Below are 25,230 nucleotides of genomic sequence, written 5' to 3'. Positions count from 1 at the left end.
TGGTGTGTTTGTCTGTTCCATGTCTGCGAGGGGGGTTCAGTAGATCGGTGGTGTGTTTGTCTGTTCCATGTCTGCGAGGGGGGTCAGTAGATCGGTGGTGTGTTTGTCTGTTCCATGTCTGCGAGGGGGGTCAGTAGATCGGTGGTGTGTTTGTCTGTTCCATGTCTGCGAGGGGGGTTCAGTAGATCGGTGGTGTGTTTATCGGTTCCATGTCTGCGAGGGGGGTTCAGTAGATCGGTGGTGTGTTTGTCTGTTCCATGTCTGCGAGGGGGGTCAGTAGATCGGTGGTGTGTTTGTCTGTTCCATGTCTGCGAGGGGGGTCAGTAGATCGGTGGTGTGTTTGTCTGTTCCATGTCTGCGAGGGGGGGGTCAGTAGATTGGAGGCCTGTTTATCTGTCGATATTGCAGCGGTTATGTCAGAGCTTTGAGCTGCCTGGTTGTAGGGAGAGGAGATGAAGTATTACCTGTGGCCGTTATGCTGGGAATACACAGTGAGGTTTTTTTTTTTACTTGGCAATCTTTCCAATAATTTTTCCGATCGTTTTTCTGATCGATTTTCATTCAGTTCTCTTAGAAAATAAGAAAAAAACGATTGAAATCAGATCAGACATGTCGGAAATGGTCTATCAAGCCGTTTCTCTGCCAGAGGGGCTCTGGTGGCCTACTGACATTTAACCACCCTGGCGTTCTGATTAAATCGCCAGGGTGGCTGCGGGAGGGTTTTTTTTAAATAAAAAAAAAACTATTTCATGCAGCCAACTGAAAGTTGGCTGCATGAAAGCCCACTAGAGGGCGCTCCGGAGGCGATCTTCCGATCGCCTCCGGCGCCCAGAATAAACAAGGAAGGCCGCAATGAGCGGCCTTCCTTGTTTTGCTTATATCGTCGCCATAGCGACGAGCGGAGTGACGTCATCGACGTCAGCCGACGTCCTGACGTCAGCCGCCTCCGATCCAGCCCTTAGCGCTGGCCGGAACTTTTTGTTCCGGCTACGCTGGGCTCAGGCGGCTGGGGGGACCCTCTTTCGCCGCTGCTCGCGGCGGATCGCCGCAGAGCGGCGGCGATCAGGCAGCACACGCGGCTGGCAAAGTGCCGGCTGCGTGTGCTGCTTTTTATTTGACTAAAATCGGCCCAGCAGGGCCTGAGCGGCAGCCTCTGGCGGTGTTGGACGAGCTGAGCTCGTCCAGACCGCTCAGCAGGTTAAATCACTACATAATCTGGGCCCTGGATACATGAAAGAAATGTTGCAGCTGCGTAGCAATCCCCGCATTCTCAGATCCACAGGTTCTAATAATCTAGTCATACCCAGATTCCACCTGGAAACTTTTGGTCCTAGAGCCTTCTGTCATGCTGCCCCTACGTTATGGAACTCCTTACCTCAGCAGATCAGGACAGCTCCATCCCTGGACGTGTTTAAATCCAGACTGAAAACCCACCTGTTCAGTTTGGCATTTGCAGAAATATAACTTTTGTTGTGTGAATACTTCATCCTACCAATTACTGAATCTGAGAAGAGCCTAAGCGCTTTGAGTCCTATGGGAGAAAAGCGCTATAGAGATGTTATTGTATTGTGTATTCCCTGCATTATGGTTGTAATTGAGCTGCGTGAGGATGCCGCCAGGGCCGGTGTATTGTCCAGTCTTGGAGCCCTGCGTATGTTGGGATGAAGCCGCTGATTGCATTGTAACGCTGACACCTGGCTGTTCCCTTTCATGTGAATTTCTCTCCAGTTATGCGGAGAGCTCTGAGCACTGCTGGAAATGGAACAGCTATTTGCATAGTTGTCTCCAGGGATGCGGCTCCCCCCAGGCGGTCTTCATGCAAATAATGGCATCCCCAGGAGACCACCTCTCTCCTTCCTCCATATAATCACTTTCTTGTCTTTGCTGGAGGGTGGGATTACCTCTGCCTCTTGGGAAGGAATATGGATATAGAATAACTCTGCAATGTGATGACAATTGGAACCTGACGTAATGAAGTGTTATGCCTAATACATACAATGATATTTTCTGGCAGATTCCTTGCCAGATCAATTATTTCCAGCAGGTCTGATCTGATTTCCCATCGAAGGCAGATAGGAAATGCTGGAAAAAATCGATCTGACAAGAGGTCTGCCAGAAAATCTCATCGTGTGTAGGCATTAGGTACTTGCCTCAGTAGCGTGTGATCGGTCCACAGACTTCCCGGACCCCCGTAGAGCCCACCACGTAGGGACGCTCTGCACCTATTCTCCTGGCTGCGTCGTGGGCGAGTACGTCTGCACATGCCCAGGAGAACGCTCTGCTCATGCCCAGAGGAAAAGCCACACACGCCTCGCTGTACAGCGGCTCTCCCGAAGGGTTATGGGAATAAAGTTGTGGCCGGTTCACACGGACGGAAACGCAATGCTTTTTTCCCCGGCCGCTGAACGCAGAGTTTGATGCAGGGGACACGCTTGACAGTTTTTATTGGTGTTTTCTGCACAGAAAGACTGAGAACTCATGTTAATCAACGGCCTAGGTCACACTTAATGTGTTTGCGTGCAGAAAAAAACCTGACACTCTCCACATTTTGACAGTTTTCTCTATCAATTCCATCAGCTGCTGTGAAAAAACGTGCGCGTTTTCCTGCATAGAAACACATTTGGTGTGCAGAAAAAGTATGCAGAAAAACGCACACGGAAAACTGAAAGACAAGTGTGATCCCTGCCTGAAAATAGATCACCCGCTTCTCCATTGGAATAAGTGGAAGTGATTCGTCAGACAAAGGTGACAGCGTTTGTGCATTCGCCACAGGAGATGCCTCGTGTGCAGCGTCTCAAAGTGATCGCTGTCATCTGCCCTGCTTGTGACGAAACCTTTTCCTGCTATTCTACTCTAAACGCTTTCAGCAGTTTTCACATTTACTACATGCAAAAAAACCTCTGAAACGCGTTCAAACACTTCACGAAAAACCACTCGCGATTTGTTGCGATTGATCACGATTGAAAGGCATCAATCAGTAGCTGTCCTTCTGAACCAGTCCTTATGAGGCTCTACTAAATAACTGAGAAGACTGGAATCTTCATGTGTGTGTATAACACGTGCGCTATTGTTAAACCTGTAGGATATGAGCGTTATTAATCGTATCTGAGAATTTGGGCACAACCCGTGACATCCCTGCATGTATGCGGTAGAGATGGACTCTGGATTCAGACTTAGTGGTTTCTTATGTTCTACCATGTAAATCTCCTGTGGGCTGGACTAGAACATTGCACAAGACTATTGAAAGGATAATGATTGATGCCCATCATCTGTAACGTCCGCCTTCTGTGCCTGAAGTTCTGGCTCTACTCAGGACGAGTCCATCTCCTAAGTTGTCCATATGAGAACCTCATGCTTGTCTCGCACTCTCTGGGCTGGATTCTGGATCCTGTCACAGTTTGGGTGGGTGCCGTGCAGCCCTGGAGATGGATCATGTGGTGACAGTAAGGAGTAGATCCTGTCACAGTTTGGGTGGGGAGTTGTAGATCATGTAGTGACAGTAGATTGTGGATCCTGTCACAGTTTGGGTGGGGTGTTGTAGATCATGTAGTGACGGTAGATTGTGGATCCTGTTACAGTTTGGGTGGGGAGTTGTAGATCATGTAGTGACAGTAGATTGTGTATCCTGTCACAGTTTGGGTGGGGAGATGTAGATCATGTAGTGACAGTAGATTGTGGATCCTGTCACAGTTTGGGTGGGGAGCTGTAGATCATGTAGTGACCGTAAGGAGTAGATTGTGGATCCTGTCACAGTTTGGGTGGGGAGATGTAGATCATGTAGTGACGGTAGATTGTGGTTCCTGTCACAGTTTGGGTGGGGAGCTGTAGATCATGTAGTGACAGTAGATTGTGGATCCTGTCACCGTTTGGGTGGGGAGATCATGTAGTGACAGTAGATTGTGGATCCTGTCACAGTTTGGTGGGAGCTGTAGATCATGTAGTGACAGCAGATTGTGGATCCTGTCACAGTTTGGGTGGGGAGATCATGTGGTGACAGTAGATTGTGGATCCTGTCACAGTTTGGGTGGGGAGATCATGTAGTGACAGTAGATTGTAGATCCTGTCACAGTTTGGGTGGGGAGATCATGTAGTGACAGTAAGGAGTAGATCCTGTCACAGTTTGGGGTGGGGAGCTGTAGATCATGTGGTGACAGTAAGTAGTAGATTGTAGATCCTGTCACAGTTTGGGTGGGGAGATGTAGATCATGTAGTGACAGTAGATTGTGGATCCTGTCACAGTTTGGGTGGGGAGATGTAGATCATGTAGTGACAGTAGATTGTGGATCCTGTCACAGTTTGGGTGGGGAGAGCATGTGGTGACAGTAGATTGTGGATCCTGTCACAGTTTGGGTGGGGAGATGTAGATCATGTAGTGACAGTAGATTGTGGATCCTGTCACAGTTTGGGTGGGGAGATCATGTAGTGACAGTAGATTGTGGATCCTGTCACAGTTTGGGTGGGGAGATCATGTAGTGACAGTAGATTGTGGATCCTGTCACAGTTTGGGTGGGGAGATCATGTAGTGACAGTAGATTGTGGATCCTGTCACAGTTTGGGTGGGGAGATCATGTAGTGACAGTAGATTGTGGATCCTGTCTCAGTTTGGGTGGGGAGATGTAGATCATGTAGTGACGGTAGATTGTGGATCCTGTCACAGTTTGGGTGGGGAGATGTAGATCATGTAGTGACGGTAGATTGTGGATCCTGTCACAGTTTGGGTGGGGAGATGTAGATCATGTAGTGACAGTAGATTGTGGATCCTGTCACAGTTTGGGTGGGGAGCTGTTGATAATGTAGTGACAGTAGATTGTGGATCCTGTCACAGTTTGGGGGGGGAGCTGTAGATCATGAAGTGACAGTAAGGAGTAGTTCCTGTCACAGTTTGGGTGGGGAGATCATGTAGTGACGGTAGATTGTGGATCCTGTCACAGTTTGGGTGGGGAGCTGTTGATCATGTAGTGACAGTAGATTGGGGATCCTGTCACAGTTTGGGGGGGGAGCTGTAGATCATGTAGTGACAGTAAGGAGTAGTTCCTGTCACAGTTTGGGTGGGGAGATCATGTAGTGACAGTAGATTGTGGATCCTGTCACAGTTTGGGTGGGGAGTTGTAGATCATGTAGTGACAGTAGATTGTGGATCCTGTCACAGTTTGGGTGGGGAGATCATGTAGTGACAGCAGATTGTGGATCCTGTCACAGTTTGGGTGGGGAGTTGTAGATCATGTAGTGACAGTAGATTGTGGATCCTGTCACAGTTTGGGTGGGGAGATGTAGATCATGTAGTGACAGTAGATTGGGGATCCTGTCACAGTTTGGGGGGGGGCTGTAGATCATGTAGTGACAGTAAGGAGTAGTTCCTGTCACAGTTTGGGTGGGGAGATCATGTAGTGACAGTAGATTGTGGATCCTGTCACAGTTTGGGTGGGGAGTTGTAGATCATGTAGTGACAGTAGATTGTGGATCCTGTCACAGTTTGGGTGGGGAGATCATGTAGTGACAGCAGATTGTGGATCCTGTCACAGTTTGGGTGGGGAGTTGTAGATCATGTAGTGACAGTAGATTGTGGATCCTGTCACAGTTTGGGTGGGGAGTTGTAGATCATGTAGTGACAGTAGATTGTGGATCCTGTCACAGTTTGGGTGGGGAGTTGTAGATCATGTAGTGACAGTAGATTGTGGATCCTGTCACAGTTTGGGTGGGGAGATGTAGATCATGTGGTGACGGTAGATTGTGGATCCTGTCACAGTTTGGGTGGGGAGATCATGTAGTGACAGCAGATTGTGGATCCTGTCACAGTTTTGGTGGGAGCTGTAGATTATGTAGTGACAGTAGATTGTGGATCCTGTCACAGTTTGGGTGGGGAGATCATGTAGTGACAGCAGATTGTGGATCCTGTCACAGTTTGGGTGGGGAGTTGTAGATCATGTGGTGACAGTAGATTTTGGATTCTGTCACAGTTTGGGTGGGGAGATGTAGATCATGTAGTGACAGTAGATTGTGGATCCTGTCTCAGTTTGGGGTGGGGAGATCATGTGGTGACAGTAAGGAGTAGATCTTGTCACAGTTTGGGTGGGGAGATCATGTAGTGACGGTAGATTGTGAATCCTGTCACAGTTTTGGTGGGAGCTGTAGATTATGTAGTGACAGTAGATTGTGGATCCTGTCACAGTTTGGGTGGGGAGTTGATCATGTAGTGACAGTAGATTGTGGATCCTGTCACAGTTTGGGTGGGGAGATGTAGATCATGTAGTGACAGTAGATTGTGGATCCTGTCACAGTTTGGGTGGGGAGCTGTAGATCCTGTAGTGACAGTAGATTGTGGATCCTGTCACAGTTTTGGTGGGAGCTGTAGATTATGTAGTGACAGTAGATTGTGGATCCTGTCACAGTTTGGGTGGGGAGATGTAGATCATGTAGTGACAGTAGATTGTGGATCCTGTCACAGTTTGGGTGGGGAGATGTAGATCATGTAGTGACAGTAGATTGTGGATCCTGTCACAGTTTGGGTGGGGAGATGTAGATCATGTAGTGACAGTAGATTGTGGATCCTGTCACAGTTTGGGTGGGGAGATCATGTGGTGACGGTAGATTGTGGATCCTGTCACAGTTTGGGTGGGGAGATCATGTAGTGACAGTAGATTGTGGATCCTGTCTCAGTTTGGGTGGGGAGATGTAGATCATGTAGTGACAGTAGATTGTGGATCCTGTCACAGTTTGGGTGGGGAGATGTAGATCATGTAGTGACAGTAGATTGTGGATCCTGTCACAGTTTGGGTGGGGAGATGTAGATCATGTAGTGACAGTAGATTGTGGATCCTGTCACAGTTTGGGTGGGGAGATGTAGATCATGTAGTGACAGTAGATTGTGGATCCTGTCACAGTTTTGGTGGGAGCTGTAGATTATGTAGTGACAGTAGATTGTGGATCCTGTCACAGTTTGGGTGGGGAGATGTAGATCATGTAGTGACAGTAGATTGTGGATCCTGTCACAGTTTGGGTGGGGAGATGTAGATCATGTAGTGACAGTAGATTGTGGATCCTGTCACAGTTTTGGTGGGAGCTGTAGATTATGTAGTGACAGTAGATTGTGGATCCTGTCACAGTTTGGGTGGGGAGATGTAGATCCTGTAGTGACAGTAGATTGTGGATCCTGTCACAGTTTGGGTGGGGAGTTTTAGATCATGTAGTGACAGTAGATTGTGGATCCTGTCACAGTTTGGGTGGGGAGTTTTAGATCATGTAGTGACAGTAGATTGTGGATCCTGTCACAGTTTGGGTGGGGAGTTTTAGATCATGTAGTGACAGTAGATTGTGGATCCTGTCACAGTTTGGGTGGGGAGTTGTAGATCATGTAGTGACAGTAGATTGTGGATCCTGTCACAGTTTGGGTGCGGAGATCATGTAGTGACAGTAGATTGTGGATCCTGTCACAGTTTGGGTGGGGAGTTTTAGATCATGTAGTGACAGTAGATTGTGGATCCTGTCACAGTTTGGGTGGGGAGCTGTAGATCCTGTAGTGACAGTATAGCCTGGCTGCAGTAAGTCAGAGCAGCAGAGAAGTAGGTCATGTTGGAGATGTTGCATCCAGCTCTGCAGTTTGTTGTGACAGTCATTGTTTGCAGGTTAGGAGCTGGTTGAAGTGGTTGGAACATGGCCGGGGTTTGCAGAGGAGGGAAATGGCAGTGAGTGTGTGTGGAGCATGCTCAGAACAGGCCTGTAGGGGGAGGTGGTTGATGATCTAATTCTTTGCAATCCTCAGGAATAAAGGGCCAGGCATGACATTAATGACAGAAGACTTCAGGGACTGGCTGACTAGGCCGAAGCCTGTGTTTTTATACCTGGGGGCCATGATGTTTCCTCTCTAGCTGTATCCTTTGTGGAAGGCTTGGAGGCCTAGGTGGGAACAGTGTGTAGGGCTCATCCCAGGCTGTCTACTTGTTCCTAGCTTGTAGTTGCTGGAGGCCAGTTTAGTGTGTGTGTGTGTGTGTGTGTGTGTGTGTGTGTGTGTGTGTGTGTGTGTGTGTGTGTGTACAGTGTGTGTGTGTGTGTGTGTGTGTGTACAGTGTGTGTGTGTGTGTATAGTGTGTGTGTGTGTGTGTGTGTATAGTGTGTGTGTGTATAGTGTGTGTGTGTGTGTGTGTGTACAGTGTGTGTGTACAGTGTGTATGTACAGGGTGTGTGTGTGTGTGTGTGTGTGTGTGTGTATATGGACCCTCAGCAGAGTACATTGATCAGTGGATGTAGACTGCAGATGGGTGTAAAGAGTGGAAGGCCTCTGACATATCACCCTGCTGTGTGTGTGTGTATATGTATGGATGTATATGGGCCCTCAGCAGAGTGATGTGGAGAGTGGAAGGTCTCTGACATGTCACCCTCCTTTCATGATGTGTGTTGAGCCTTATGATGGCATCTGTCCTCCCTGTAATTCTGGAGTGTTTCTCGCACATCTGTGGTAATGTCACCATAGCTAGTGCACCTCAGTCACACCTACATTGTGTATCATCCATAACCAGGGTGGAAAGGTAACACATATGGATGGGGGAGAATGATGTGTTGCACGGCGGGGCGGACTTCCTGCGGGAGAGGTAAGGAGGGGAGCCATACGCCCGGCAGACACGATGACGCACTCCACCTATGCATCAGGGAGGCTATACATCATTTGGCCCTGAACTGTCACCCGAAGGATCTACTCCTGATTCTGGCGGGTGAGAGTCTTCATGCGTGTGTGCAGCTTGTGTTTCTCTCCTTTTTTGTGTGTCTCTCCCTTTCTCCCCTCTTCCTCATCTCTATCCCCCTCTTCCTCATCTCTATCCCCCTCTTCCTCATCTCTATCCCCCTCTTCCTCATCACCAGCCCACACCCTCATCTCTCTCTTGTAAATACTAAGAGTTGACCTTTGCTCTCTGGCCATCAAAGTTCAGACCTTGGCTGACCTTTGCACTCAGCCTTCAGGGATTGGACCTTGGCTGGCCCTTGCTCTCTGGCCATCAGTTTGCACCATGGCTGGCCCTTGCTCTCTGACCATCGGGGTCTGGACTTTGGATGCCCTTAGCTCTCGTCCTTTAGGGTTTAAACCTTGGCTGACCTTTGCTCTCTGGCTATCAAAGTTTGAACCTTGGTTGACATTAGCTCTATGGCTATCAGGGTTTTGACCTAGGCTGGCCTTTGCTCTATGGCTATCAGGGTTTTGACCTTGGCTGGCCTTTGCTCCATGGCTATCAGGGTTTTGACCTTGGCTGGCCTTTGCTCTATGGCTATCAGGGTTTGAACCTTGGCTAATGGTATTTTGCTTTATAGCATGGAGTCCATGACTCATTGGTGGTGTGCAGCTAATCTATGGATTGCAAACATTGGATATTGATTGTTGATTTTACATTACGAATATCACAGTTGATTTTTTAGCTTTGACTTTGGGGGTTGCACTGAATATATTGCTAAAGCTTTAGGGCTCCAACGCGTCCTTTTCTCACGTCATGGATTGCTGAGAAGGGATTCCTGATTTATGTACATATTGCTATTTCTCCAGCGTTCTCTACTCTTTATTTTGCACTCTGAGCAGGAAATCTAGATCCTGTGCCTTTCTGAAGCTGACCGGAGCTCTGACATCCATCTCCTCGGATTAGTTGTAGGAGATTCTGGGTTAAACTGTGTCAACAAGTGTGTGGATATTGATGCATGGTTGCAGCCTCCTCGGTAGTATTGTCTTCTTGTGACTTCCTCTCTACATTGTATGAGAACACGAGGCTCGTCTACGGGGAAGGCAGCCTCAAGGCTTCTGTGTCCTTCTGCTTGGAAGACCCATAACAGAGGCCACCTCTTTGTTGGTCGCCGGTGGTGAACCCTGGCCGAGGAGGACTGAGTACGCCTGGCTCAGGGGGAGGAAGGTAGTGAGGACTTTTATTATGAAGCATGACAGTGATGTGCAGTTGGCTTTTGTTGGGTCTTGGCTGTCAGACATGTCTTAGCGAGGAGGGGGTTGGGCTGCCTGCTGATGGTGGCCTGTATTGGAGAGGGATCTGATAAGGCGGGCTGCTCTCTGGTGGGCTTGGTTACATTATAGGGTTGTTAGGCTAGATTTGCATGGATTGTTTTCATGTCTGCAGTCAGCTGACCTGTGAGGGGCTGGATGTTTTGTTGGCTCAGTGTGCCTTTTATTGTGTTTGCAGCATTGATGTCCCAGGTTTACACTTTATAACAAGTGTGTCATAGTCTACACCGGTGTTACTCAGCGTTTTATTGGTCTGTACCCCTTGTGAACACCTTTGACACAGATCTATTTAGTAGAAGCACATGGGAATTGCTTCTAAACCATTTCCAAGCATTTGCCATCGCTTTTAATGGATTATATACTAATTTGGTGTTTATATGGGACTATATTACATTTGTTGTATGCAGCAGTGGCTGGATAGTGTAATGGTTAAAGGACCTCTATTGCAAAAACTTGTAACAGTTAAAATGCTTGTAAACTCATACAAATATCAAGTAGATCTGTTCCAGAGTAAAAATGAGCCCTAAATTACTTTTCTCCTATGTTGCTTTCACTTACGGTACAAACAAACACAGAACATTTATATCGCGCTTTTCTCCTGGTGGACTCAAAGCGCCAGAGCTGCAGCCACTAGGGTGCGCTCTATAGGCAGTAGCAGTGTTAGGGAGACTTGTCCAAGGTCTCCTACTGAATTAGTGCTGGCTTACTGAACAGACAGAGCCGAGATTTGAACCCAGGTCTCCTGTGTCAGAGGCAGAGCCCTTAACCATTACACTATCCAGCCACTACAGTAGTTAGTAGTGGCTGGATAGTGTAATCTGACAGAACTGACAGGTTTTGGTTCATCTCTTCATGGGGGATTCTCAACATGATGGCCTTTATTGTTTAAGACATTCCCTGAAAACGATTTATACAAAGATGCTGGCCAGCCTCCCTGCTCGCTGCACACTTTTGTGACAGTTGGATGGACCAACTGCCATTCACTAAGTGCTTTTGAAAATAAAACCAAGAGAATCCCCCATGAGGAGATGGGCTAGTCGAAAACCTGTTAGTTCTGTCAGATTTCTACTACTTACTGTAAGTGACAGCAATGTATGGCTCATTTTACTCTGGGAGAAATGTACTACCTATATTATAAATGTTAAGATTTTCACGATAGTGAAACCAGAGACGACAAAAAGAAAAGGTTTGATACTTGCCCGGGGCTTCCTCCAGCCCTATAAGCACCACTCGCCATCCTTCCATGTGCCTCCGTTCGCCTGGTATCGGTCCCGGTAATCTGGCACAGGCGCAGCACTCGGGCTCTTCTGAGCATGCCCAGCTCACATTCCAGATTACCAGGACAGGACAGATAGCCGGAGGACAGCAAGGGATGTATCGGTGCTCATGGGGCTGGAGGAAGATCCGGGCAAGTATCAAATCTTTTCTTTTTGTCGTCTCAGGTACACTTTAAGGGCTCTGACGCTGGAGACCTGGGTTCAAGTCTCGGCTCTTACTATTCAGTAAGCTGAACCAATTCTGTAATGAGTTCTTGGGCAAGACTCCCTGACACTGCTACTGCCTACTGAGTGCGCTCTAGTGGCTGCCTCACAAGCGCTTTGAGTCCGACAGGAGAAAAGCGCTGTGCAAATATAGGAATTATTATGCTGTATTCTCGGCAGAGACGGTCGTCATCAGTTTCATCTAACGTGTATGGGCCCTTATGTACCCACTTTTTAGTTTGTCAGTTACTTTGCTTTTTGTTTCCATGGACAACTGACAGGCGGTGACTTCACCACTTCTCCCTGTTGGCTGTTGCCAATTTCGGGGGCATCTGTGGGCAGCTGGCGTGAGAACTGGTAACCGCTCTCTGTACCGACTGCCCCTAATCCAGGCGGCTCACTGACTGCTGTACTTGCGGGTTGGACATACCTGGCATTTGGCAGTGTTGGAGCGATAGTGTATGTCACATGGTTACTGTACAGTGCAGCCTCCCTCCGAGAATACACTTTGCACCATAAGTTTCTGTTCTGTGACATATTAACCACTTTGAATCCATACACTGTTTCCCCATTATGGACCAGAGCAGTTTTGACATTTCAAGACTAACTAGGCTCTCATTGTATGTTTTCTATGCATTTTAATAGGAAAAAGAGGAAAAAATTGAAAAAAAAACACGTTATTTCTCAGTTTCACCAATTCCAGTTTAAAAATAAAAAGCGCTACTGTAGATAAAAAAAAATAGATAGATAGATATAGATATATTGGCTATTTCTACCATTTATCACAAAACTTTAATTACTTTCCTATCACAATTTATGGTGAAAGTATTTGATTCTGAAATAATGCTACGGTGCGTATTTTTCACTATGAACTGAGAAAATAAAAGTATTTTCAATGGTAAAAAGCAATCTTATTGGCTCAGGAAACCTATATTCCCATTCACCAATTAGTGCTGCATCAGATAGTGCCAGAAATGTGCACAGGAGCAAGCCCAATCCTGCACAGCGCTGCTTCTGCTACAAGACGTATATCTACTGACTCGTGGCTTTGATGAAGTCACAGAGGACGTAGATATACTGTAGTGGTTAATAACTGTGGCAGGTAATTCTCCGATGAATAGATCCACGCTGACGCAGCACCTGTGGGCAGAACATGGGTGTCCTCAAAAGCGACCGAATACAAAATCATCTTACGCTCTAAAGCCTGCTACACACATCCAATTCTGATTGGCCAAGCTTACCACTTCCATGTATGTAGTAGTATGAGAGCTTACCCGGACACTCTGTTCATAGTATGCAGAATCTACATGGAGGTTCAGTTATTGGCCAATCGATATTGGCTATGTGTACCCGGGTTTAGTCGTGCTGAGAGATTTCATATGAGCACTAGAGAAATTAGCACCAAATGATAATGAACTTTTAGGAAGTTATTACACATCCATATTCCTCGGTGTGCCATGAACACATAGCGCTCCAATAGAATCGGGAGGAGAGGTCAGGCCTGGCCGTTATTCAATCCCAGCCATCGGAATACAATCAGGGGAATAGGATAAGTTGCAATATTTAGAAGGCGGATAGCGAATCAATTAACGTGGGAAGCTGGCTGTGCACGTCGGATGTAATGCTAAGCGATGTAGCCTGCAGCCTGCGATAACTATGTAATTATCATACAGTCCTCCGGGCGCGTCATGCACCGCCGCTGCTTCCCACAGCTCTACAGATAGAAGAGAACCTGCCAGAGAGCCTCCCCATACAGGACATGTGTGAAAATCATTACGTTATCTGCTGTATCCATGTCTATACGTGGCGTACCATAGCTGATGCCACGCTGCCCCGGCCTTGTAGTATCAGAGGATCCTCCCTGTACGTGGCACGTGTGAAAATCATGACGTTATCTGCTATAACCTTGTCTATACGTGACGTACTGTAGCTGATGCCACGCTGCTTGTGGTATCAGAGGAATCTCCCTGTACGTGGCACGTGTGGAAGTAATCACATTATCTGCTATATCCGTGTCTATACGTGACGTACCATAGCTGATGCCACGCTGATCCGGCCTTGTGGTGTCAGAGGATCCTCCCCGTACGTGGCATGTGTGGAAGTAATCACATCATCTGCTATATCCGTGTCTATACGTGGCGTACTGTAGCTGATGCCCGCTGCTCCGGCCTCGTGGTATCCAAGGATCCCGACTGTACGTGGCACGTGTGGAAGTAATTACATTATCAGCTATATCCGTGTCTATACATGGCGTGCTGTAGCTGATGCCACGCTGCTCTGGCCTTGTGGTATCAGAGGATCCTCCCAGTATGTGGCATGTGTGGAAGTAATCACATTATCTGCTATATCCGTGTCTGTATGTGACGTACCACAGCTGATGCCATGTTTGTGTGTTCTCTTCCAGTGTGTGAGCTCGAGCAAGCCAGAGCCTCGGAACGACCCGCTGAGAGAATCCTCCAAAAGCAAGGAAGAAGGTTAGTGACCAGAGTCTCACTTCTCTTCCTGAAATATTTATTCCAGGCACACTAAGTATAGAGCCTTGAACACGTGTGGGAGGAGCTCCGCCTGCTGGGATTGGGTCCCTCCGAGTTCTTCATAGATGTGTCACTAGCCGAGAGGCTAGCAATGTGTCTGGTACTGCGGGGGGCGTGGGACTCGGAGATTGCTAACCTCGGGGGGGTGTCTCCCGTACACCTGTACACATACCTGTACACCTGCACACGTGTACACCCGTACACCTGCACACATGTACACCCGCACACCTGCACACATGTACACCCATACACACGTACCCCTGTACACACGCACACACGTACGTACACCCGTGCACACCCGTACCCACTCGCACACCCGTGCACACTCGGACACCCGTACCCACTCGCACACACACACGCACACCCGTACTCCCGCACAACCGTACTCCCGCACACCCGTACACACTCGCAAACCCGTACACTCCCACACCCGTACACTCGCACACCCGTGCACACACGTACACCCGCACACCCGTACTGCGGCACACACGTACTGCGGCACACACGTACACCCGCACACACGTACACCCGCACACACGTACTCCCGCGCACACGTACGCCCGCGCGCACAAGTACGCCCGCGCGCACACACGTACAACACACGTACGCCTGCAAACACGTACAACACACGCACACCCGTACAACACACGTACGCCCGCACACCCGTACAACACACGTACGCCCGCACACCCGTGCACATCCGTACCCACTCGCACACCCGTACCCACTCGCACACACGTACACACACACGCACCCGTACACTCCCACACCCGTACACACGCACACCCCCGCACGTACGTACGTACGTACGCACACACGTACGCACGCACGTACGCACGTACACACGTACGTACACCTGCACACCCGTACACCCGCACACACGTACACCCGCACACACGTACACACGTACACCCGCACACACGTACACTCGTACACCCGCACACACGTACACACGCACACACGTACACCCGCACACACGTACACCCGCACACACGTACACACGTACACCCGCACACACGTACACACGTACACCCGCACACACGTACACCCGCACACACGTACACCCGTACACATGTACACCCGCACACACGTACACCCGCACACCCGTACACACGTACACCCGCACACCCGTACACACGTACACCCGCACACACGTACACACGCACACACGTACACACGCACACACGCACACCCGCACACACGTACACCCGCACACACGTACACACGTACACCCGCACACACGTACACCCGCACACACGTACACCCGCACACACGTACAGTATAATAGGGTCAACCCTGGCCTCCCACCATCTGCTTTGAAGTGTGGAAGACGCCGTCTGCAGGTCTGCCCGATCGATTTCGTCACAACACATAACTCATCAGGGGCTTGGACATGCTGCGGCGCGTGTGTGCTCTAAGTCCTGTGATCTGGTGCGCTATTGGCTGGGAGGGACTCTGTCCCTTCCCCTCAAAAAACTTTATTTAAAATTTGCTCTAAAGCGTGGTTACGTATAATAAGGTGCTTGTAACCACGTCTGGTATAAAAATTTGGCATGACATTTTAATAAAATTATCATAAATATCCTTATATATCCTTATTTTAGCTCTTTTATTAAAATATTATGCCAAATTTTTATACCAGACGTGGTTACAAGCACCTAATTATAAGTAACCACGCTTTAGAGCAAATTTTAAATAAAGTTTTTTGAGGGGAGGGGACAGAGTCCCTCCCAGCCAATAGCGCACCAGATCACAGGACTTAGAGCACACACGCGCCGCAGCATGTCCGAGCCCCTGATGAGTCACGTGTTGTGATGAAATCAATCGGGCAGACCTGCAGACGGCGTCTTCCGCACTTCAAAGCAGACGGTGGGAGGCCAGGGTTGACCCATACAGACTGGATTGACTCAGAGGCAGTAGGAATAGTCTGTATACCTCCAGCAATGACTCAGAGGCAGTAGGAATAGTCTGTATACCTCCAGCAATTACTCAGAGGGGGTAGGAATAGTCTGTATACCTCCAGCAATGACTCAGAGGCAGTAGGAATAGTCTGTATACCCACAGCAATTACTCAGAGGGGGTAGGAATAGTCTGTATACCTCCAGCAATGACTCAGAGCTGGTAGGAATAGTCTGTATACCTCCAGCAATGACTCAGAGCTGGTAGGTATAGTCTGTATACCTGCAGCAATGACTCAGATGTGATAGGAATAGTCTGTATACCTCCTGCAGTGACTCAGAGGTAGGAGGAATAGTCTGTATACCTGCAGCAATGACTCAGAGGGGGTAGCAATAGTCTGCATACCTCCAGCAATGACTCAGATGTGGTAGGAATAGTCTGTATTTCTCCAGCAATGACTCAGGGGTGGTAGGAAAGTCTGCATACCTCCAGCAATGACTCAGAGATGGTAGGAATAGTCTGTATACCTCCAGCAATGACTCAGAGGGGGTAGGAATAGTCTGTATACCTCCTGCAGTGACTCAGAGGCAGGAGGAATAGTCTGTATACCTGCAGCAATGACTCAGATGCGGTAGGAATAGTCTGTATACCTGCAGCAATGACACAGAGGGGGTAGGAATAGTCAGTATACCTCCAGCAATGACTCAGATGCGGTAGGAATAGTCTGCATACCTCCAGCAATGACTCAGAGGTGGTAGGAATAGTCTGCATGCCTCCAGCAATAACTCAGAGGGGGTAGGAATAGTCTGTATACCTCCAGCAATGACTCAGAGGGGGTAGGAATAGTCTGTATACCTCCAGCAATGACTCAGAGGCGGTAGGAATAGTCTGTATACCTCCAGCAATGACTTAGAGGTGGTAGGAATAGTCTGCATACCTCCAGCAATGACTCAGAGGCAGTAGGAATAGTCTGTATATCTCCAGCAATGACTCAGAGCTGGTAGGTATAGTCTGTATACCTCCAGCAATGACTCAGAGGCGGTAGGAATAGTCTGTATATCTCCAGCAATGACTCAGAGCTGGTAGGTATAGTCTGTATACCTCAGGCTCCAAACTTGCGTTTGACTTCTTTATTCGAGCAACAACACACACTACATGTTACGGGTACTCTGACCCTTCATCAGGTGTCACCTGATGAAGGGTCAGAGTACCCGTAACATGTAGTGTGTGCTGTTGCTCGAATAAAGAAGTCAAACGCAAGTTAGGAGCCTGTGGAGTGCCGTCTTCTACACATTGGATAAGTTGTTGCTTTGCAGGGGTGGTGTACCTGCAGGAGAGGAGCACCGGCTGTTGCTACCTGGCCAAGGGATAGCAGAGGTGAGACTCATAGGTGCTCAACATTGAAATAGTCTGTATACCTCCAGCAATGACTCAGAGGCAGGAGGAATAGTCTGTATACCTCCAGCAATGACTCAGAGGTGGTAGGAATAGTCTGTATACCTCCAGCAATGACTCAGAGGCAGTAGGAATAGTCTGTATACCTCCAGCAATGACTCAGAGGGGGCAGGAATAGTCTGTATACCTCCAGCAATGACTCAGAGGCAGTAGGAATAGTCTGTATACCTCCAGCAATGACTCAGAGGCAGGAGGAATAGTCTGTATACCTCCAGCAATGACTCAGAGGTGGTAGGAATAGTCTGTATACCTCCAGCAATGACTCAGAGGTGGTAGGAATAGTCTGTATACCTCCAGCAATGACTCAGAGGTGGTAGGAATAGTCTGTATACCTCCAGCAATGACTCAGAGGTGGTAGGAATAGTCTGTATACCTCCAGCAATGACTCAGAGGTGGTAGGAATAGTCTGTATACCTCCAGCAAGGACTCAGAGGTGGTAGGAATAGACTGTATACCTCCAGCAATGACTCAGAAGCGGTAGGTATAGTCTGTATAGCTGCAGCAATGACTCAGAGGTGGTAGGAATAGACTGTATACCTCCAGCAATGACTCAGAGGGGGTAGGAATAGTCTGTATACCTCCAGCAATGACTCAGAGGCAGTAAGAATAGTCTGTATACCTCCAGCAATGACTCAGAGGGGGTAGGAATAGTCTGTATACCTCCAGCAATGACTCAGAGCCAGTAGGAATAGTCTGTATACCTCCAGCAATGACTCAGAGGGGGTAGGAATAGTCTATATACCTCCAGCAATGACTCAGAGGTGGTAGGAATAGTCTGTATACCCACAGCAATGCCTCAGAGGCAGGAGGAATAGTCTGTATACCTCCAGCAATGACTCAGAGAGGGGTAGGAATAGTCTGTATACCTCCAACAATAACACAGAGGAGGTAGGAATAGTCTGTATACCTCCAGCAATGACTCAGAGGCGTTAGGTATAGTCTGTATATCTCCAGCAATGACTCAGAGGTGGTAGGAATAGTCTGTATACCTCCAGCAATGACTCAGAGGCAGTAAGAATAGTCTGTATACCTCCAGCAATGACTCAGAGGCAGTAAGAATAGTCTGTATACCTCCAGCAATGACTCAGAGGCGGTAGGAATAGTCTGTATACCTCCAGCAATGACTCAGAGCCAGTAGGAATAGTCTGTATACCTCCAGCAATGACTCAGAGGCGGTAGGTATAGTCTGTATACCTCCAGCAATGACTCAGAGCCAGTAAGAATAGTCTGTATACCTCCAGCAATGACTCAGAGGCAGAAGGAATAGTCTGTATACCTGCAGCAATGACTCAGAGCCAGTAGGAATAGTCTGTATACCTCCAGCAATGACTCAGAGCCAGTAGGAATAGTCTGTATACCTCCAGCAATGACTCAGAGGCGGTAGGTATAGTCTGTATACCTCCAGCAATGACTCAGAGCCAGTAAGAATAGTCTGTATACCTGCAGCAATGACTCAGAGGTGGTAGGAATAGTCTGTATATCTGCAGCAATGACTCAGAGGCAGTAGGTATAGTCTGCATACCTCCAGCAATGACTCAGAGGCAGTAGGAAAAGTCTGTATACCTCCAGCAATGACTCAGAGCTGGTAGGAATCGTCTGTATACCTCCAGCAATGACTCAGAGCTGGTAGGTATAGTCTGTATACCTCCAGCAATGACTCAGAGGCAGTAGGAAAAGTCTGTATACCTCCAGCAATGACTCAGAGCTGGTAGGAATAGTTTGTATACCTGCAGCAATGACACAGAGGGGGTAGGAATAGTCAGTATACCTCCAGCAATGACTCAGAGGCAGGAGGAATAGTCTGTATACCTCCAGCAATTACTTAGAGGTGGTAGGAATAGTCTGTATACCTCCAGCAATGACTCAGAGGGGGTAGGAATAGTCTGTATACCTCCAGCAATGACTTAGAGGTGGTAGGAATAGTCTGCATACCTCCAGCAATGACTCAGAGGTGGTAGGAATAGTCTGCATACCTCCAGCAATGACTCAGAGGCGGTAGGAATAGTCTGTATATCTCCAGCAATGACTCAGAGCTGGTAGGTATAGTCTGTATACCTCAGGCTCTAAACTTGCGTTTGACTTCTTTATTCGAGCAACAACACACACTACATGTTACGGGTACTCTGACCCTTCATCAGGTGACACCTGATGAAGGGTCAGAGTACCCGTAACATGTAGAGTATGCTGTTGCTCGAATAAAGAAGTCAAACGCAAGTTAGGAGCCTGTGGAGTGCCGTCTTCTACACATTGGATAAGTTGTTGCTTTGCAGGGGTGGTGTACCTGCAGGAGAGGAGCACTGGCTGTTGCTACCTGGCCAAGGGATAGCAGAGGTGAGACTCAGGTGCTCAAGATTGAAATAGTCTGTATACCTCCAGCAATGACTCAGAGGCAGGAGGAATAGTCTGTATACCTCAGGCAATGACTCAGAGGCAGTGGGAATAGTCTGTATACCTCCAGCAATGACTCAGAGGCAGTAGGAATAGTCTGTATACCTCCAGCAATGACTCAGAGGGGGTAGGTATAGTCTGTAAATCTCCAGCAATGACTCAGAGGCAGTAGGAATAGTCTGTATACCTCCAGCAATGACTCAGAGGCAGTAGGAATAGTCTGTATACCTCCAGCAATGACTCAGAGACAGTAGGAATAGTCTGTGTACCTCCAGCAATGACTCAGAGGGGGCAGGAATAGTCTGTATACCTCCAGCAATGACTCAGAGGTGGTAGGAATAGTCTGTATACCTCCAGAAATGACTCAGAGGCAGTAGGAATAGTCTGTATACCTCCAGCAATGACTCAGAGGCAGTAGGAATAGTCTGTATACCTCCAGCAAGGACTCAGAGGCAGGAGGAATAGTCTGTATACCTCCAGCAATGACTCAGAGGTGGTAGGAATAGACTGTATACCTCCAGCAATGACTCAGAAGCGGTAGGTATAGTCTGTATAGCTGCAGCAATGACTCAGAGGTGGTAGGAATAGACTGTATACCTCCAGCAATGACTCAGAGGGGGTAGGAATAGTCTGTATACCTCCAGCAATGACTCAGAGGCAGTAAGAATAGTCTGTATACCTCCAGCAATGACTCAGAGGGGGTAGGAATAGTCTGTATACCTCCAGCAATGACTCAGAGCCAGTAGGAATAGTCTGTATACCTCCAGCAATGACTCAGAGGGGGTAGGAATAGTCTATATACCTCCAGCAATGACTCAGAGGTGGTAGGAATAGTCTGTATACCCACAGCAATGCCTCAGAGGCAGGAGGAATAGTCTGTATACCTCCAGCAATGACTCAGAGAGGGGTAGGAATAGTCTGTATACCTCCAACAATAACACAGAGGAGGTAGGAATAGTCTGTATACCTCCAGCAATGACTCAGAGGCAGTAAGAATAGTCTGTTTACCTCCAGCAATGACTCAGAGGCAGTAAGAATAGTCTGTATACCTCCAGCAATGACTCAGAGGCGGTAGGTATAGTCTGTATACCTCCAGCAATGACTCAGAGCCAGTAAGAATAGTCTGTATACCTCCAGCAATGACTCAGAGGCAGAAGGAATAGTCTGTATACCTGCAGCAATGACTCAGAGCCAGTAGGAATAGTCTGTATACCTCCAGCAATGACTCAGAGGCGGTAGGTATAGTCTGTATACCTCCAGCAATGACTCAGAGCCAGTAAGAATAGTCTGTATACCTGCAGCAATGACTCAGAGGTGGTAGGAATAGTCTGTATACCTCCAGCATTGACTCAGAGGTGGTAGGTATAGTCTGTATACCTCCAGCAATGACTCAGAGGGGGTAGGAATAGTCTGTATACCTGCAGCATTGACTCAGAGGTGGTAGGTATAGTCTGTATACCTCCAGCAATGACTCAGAGGGGGTAGGAATAGTCTGTATACCTCCAGCAATGACTCAGAGGTGGTAGGAATAGTCTGTATACCTCCAGCAATGACTCAGAGGTGGTAGGAATAGTCTGTATACCTCCGACAATGACTCAGAGGGGGTAGGTATAGTCTGTATATCTCCAGCAATGACTCAGAAGGGGTAGGAATAGTCTGTATACCTCCAGCAATGACTCAGAGGTGGTAGGAATAGTCTGTATGCCTCCAGCAATGACTCAGAGGCAGTAGGAATAGTCTGTATACCTCCAGCAATGACTCAGAGGGGGTAGGTATAGTCTGTATACCTCCAGCAATGACTCAGAAGGGGTAGGAATAGTCTGTATGCCTCCAGCAATGACTCAGAGGTGGTATAAATGTTTTGTATACCTCCTGCAAGGACAGGTAGGGCTCGCAGTCTATTGATGCCGTGTGACTATCGCCCTTTGTCTTCTAGTGACCGATGCCATGGCCGGAGATGAGAATTTGCCGGACAGCGTTGGTGACACTCTCGGTGACAAGAGCGACTCCAAGCAGGACGCCTCTGGTAACCCGCTTCCAGACACCAACTACAAGACCTGCTGGGTGGCAGAGAATGGGGTGTGTGAGCCGGACATGGGCGAGCGCCTGCTGCACCCCCTGAAGACCAATAACCCCATGCAGACCTCTGTGGTCGGGAGCAACGGCTACATCCTCAGCAAACCTTCCCTGCCACAGCCTCTACGGACTACTAACTCCCCGCTGAGCGGCCACGCCGCTAAGACTCTGCCTAGCAGCAAACCCAAGGCCAGCGCACACGTCCCCCCTTCCCCCTCACCACCACAAGGGGGCGATCAGCTCAGAGACGAGAGGCTCACAGACTCCCCCATTCCAGACTCGAAGATCCACCGAGCGCGCAAAACCCTCCCCAAGAGCAGCTGCAACTCGGTAAGTGCGACGGGCCTGCGCAATGCCTGCCAGTCACGCATAATATATGCATCACACCCTCAGCGTATAGAAAGCTCTCTTATGTGGTTATCTAGATGAATTGGGCTGAAAAAGTTATGGTATTATCAAAACAAAAAATAGTAAAAATACCCACTTGATCAATTCGTAGATCCTCAGCAGGCACCTGCTGCCCGCTCACTGCTTCTTATTCGTAACCACGCCCCTGTTAACACACATGGGTAGATTGAGGGGATGATACTTCCTTCAGTGGAAGCTGCAGTTCTACTATCTAATAGCTTATCTTGGCTGCCAGCCACTAGTTGGGAGGTGTGGCTTTAGCAAATGGGAGGGGACAGTGAGAAAGCACCTCATGCCCTGGTATACATGATGCAATTTTCCTGCGAACCGATCATTTTTTCTGATCAGTTTTGTATAGAAGTGATCAGAAAATCGATGGAAAATAAGAACGGACAGGTCAAGCATTATCATTTGGACTGGCAATCTGACGGGATATTGCATCGTGTGTAGCAGGCATAAGGGTGGGACTGAGGATCTGTGAGTTAGCATAGTAGGCATTTCAGTTTAATTTGTAAAAATGTACTTAACCTTTGATTTTTAATGTACAATTATTTTGTAGTCCAGGTATTCCCCGACTTACGAAAGCCCGACTTATGAACGACCAGTCGATACGAACGGCATGGATTCTGTGGCAACAAGTCGAAAAAACAGTTTTCAAATTAGACGTGTAGTTTTTTAAAAAAAAATTGATTTAAAAAAATTCTAAGAAAAAATTGCTTTCAAAGAACAAGCGACACCCATGCTAACCTAGAAATAAAAAACACATATATAAGTAGATAAATACTACTTCTACTTACATAACAGATGTATTGTGCTATCCACGTACTGATTCCTGTGAATTCGATAAAGCAGAGAATCCTATTCTAGGCAGTGGCCATCTTGCCAAGCTAATGCTGACATCATATCCTCCCTGACTCTTGTTTTCCCCCCTCCCTTCTCTTGCTCATTGTGTATTCATTAGCTGCCCTCCTACCAGAGTCTATTTTTTTTATTTACACATCCAATCACTGAGTCAACTCAGCCTTGCTTGTAAACACAAGTGATCAGAGGGTGTATCTGATAAGCAGCTAGGCAGGGAAATAAATGGAAGAGGAGGAATATATTATAGATAAAAAGAACTCCCAGCATTCAACTTTTTGGCACTGTTTGGCACTAGGGCCAGTGCTCCTAAAGTATGTGATAGCTACAAACCATAACAGCAGAAAGAATTTTGAAAGTTTTCAATGCAGGATTAGCATCTTTATCACTTAAAGAGACACTGAAGCGAGACTAAATCTCGCTTCAGCTCTCATATGTAGCAGGGTCACGTGTGCCCCTGCTAAAACGCCGCCATCCCGCGGCTAAACGGGGGTCCCTTCACCCCCAACTCACCCCCCGCAAAAGTTGGTCGCAAAGTTGGTCGTGGACTTTGCTTCCTGGAGGCAGGGGCTAACGGCCGCAGCCCTGCCTCCAGTCGCGTCTATCAGACGCGCATCGCCGCCTCTCCCCCGCCCCTCTCAGTGAAGGAAGACTGAGAGGGGCGGGGGAGAGGCGGAGATACGCGCTGACAGACGCGTGTGGGGCAGGGCTGCGGCGGTTAGCCCTGCCCCAATGCGGAAGCGCTCCCCCGCATTACATAGGGGATTTGGGGGGACAGGGACCCCCGTTAAGCCGCGGGATAGCGGCGTTTTAGCAGGGGCACACGTGCCCCTGTTATATATGAGGTCTGAAGCGAGATCTATTCTCGCTTCAGACTCTCTTTAATACACTCAGACCAGTTGCTGTTGAAATTTGATGGTGACAATACCGCTTTAACCACTTGATGACCACAGGGCACATACATACTGACAGTGTATTTTGGGAGACTTCACCACCAGGTTGTTACTAAATGAGGCCCATATGGTATCATTTTAGCCGTGACCAGTTGTAGAATACATTATGGTGTGTCTTAATGCTTGGAAACACGTCACATAAAAAATAGGTAGAGAAAAACTGAATCCTACATAAAAACAGCCATGTTCAAAATGATGATCAAACTTGGGAAAGTTTTAGCAAATGTACAAGAGACATGTGTGGTAACATTGTAACCGTGATAAGTAGTAGAATAGAGTTTAGAGCGTTTTAGAGTTGAGGCCCATGTCTTGTGTATTCTTTTTAGTCACAAACTGAATCAAAGGCAATTACATTTTTGCATATTCTGTACCAAAATAAAAGGTCTATTACTGCTATTTTTGCTAATAAGGTCTTGTAATCCTCAGTAGTGTACAATGATAAAGAAAAGACACCTTCATTTCCAAATACAATATTGTCACCATACGTTGTGCTAGGAACATAACCTAAGCGTTGATACAACCAGGATGGATAAGCAAATAAAATTTGTAGTTTTAACTTTTAGTTAGCCCTGTTTATTGTAAATCTATAATGGATGTAAATGGAGAAATTGTGTGTTTTTTCTATTATTTCCACTTTTCCCTTTAAAATGCATTAAAATTAAGGTAATTACTAAACAAAATGATCACACACTAAAAGCCTAATTTGTCCTCAAAAAAATATATAGATCATTTAGGTGTGATTAGTAGTAATAAAGTTATTGGTGAAGTACTTGGAGCAGCACTGATATCTGAAAATTGCTTTGGCCCTGAAGTGGTTAAACTTATGTAAGCAGGTACAGAGGCCAGAGATGACACAGAGGGGGACACTGGAGGTACAGAGGAGGAACGGGACAGAGAGGGACACTGGCGGCACAGTGGCGGTACAGGGGACAGAGGGGGGCACTGGGGTCACAGCAGAGGAACGGGACAGAGGAGGACACTGGGGGCACAGAGGAGGTACAGGGGGCAGAGAGGAGACAAAGGGGGACAGTGGAGGTACAGGGGGCAGAGGTGACACAGAGGGGGGGGCACAGAGGAGGCAGGCAGAGGTGACACGGGGGGGGGGGAGAGACACTGGAGGCACAGAGTAGGTACAGGGGGCAGATGTGACACAGGGGGACACTGGAGACACAGAGGAGGTACATATGACA

General features: G+C 47.9%; 1 protein-coding gene across 10 annotated transcripts in view; it reads left to right on the top strand.

Moving 5' to 3' along the window:
* EHMT1 (euchromatic histone lysine methyltransferase 1) overlaps positions 1-25,230 on the top strand; it is a 185,417-nt gene that overhangs the window by 54,538 nt on the left and 105,649 nt on the right. For 6 of the 10 annotated variants that reach the window (XM_068249180.1, XM_068249179.1, XM_068249184.1 and 3 more), the window contains exons 2-3: positions 13,874-13,943; positions 21,682-22,151. In XM_068249180.1, the coding sequence (XP_068105281.1) occupies positions 13,874-13,943; positions 21,682-22,151 (540 nt within the window). Of the gene's footprint in view, positions 1-7,795; positions 7,898-8,573; positions 8,706-9,865; positions 9,885-11,000; positions 11,066-13,873; positions 13,944-21,681; positions 22,152-25,230 lie in introns of those variants that run through there. The other 4 variants (XM_068249181.1, XM_068249183.1, XM_068249186.1 and 1 more) reach the window with 4 other exon arrangements.

Source organism: Hyperolius riggenbachi, chromosome 8 (genome assembly GCF_040937935.1).
Source record: "Hyperolius riggenbachi isolate aHypRig1 chromosome 8, aHypRig1.pri, whole genome shotgun sequence".
Lineage (NCBI taxonomy): Eukaryota > Metazoa > Chordata > Amphibia > Anura > Hyperoliidae > Hyperolius > Hyperolius riggenbachi.
This window is presented reverse-complemented; position numbering and strand designations above follow the sequence as displayed.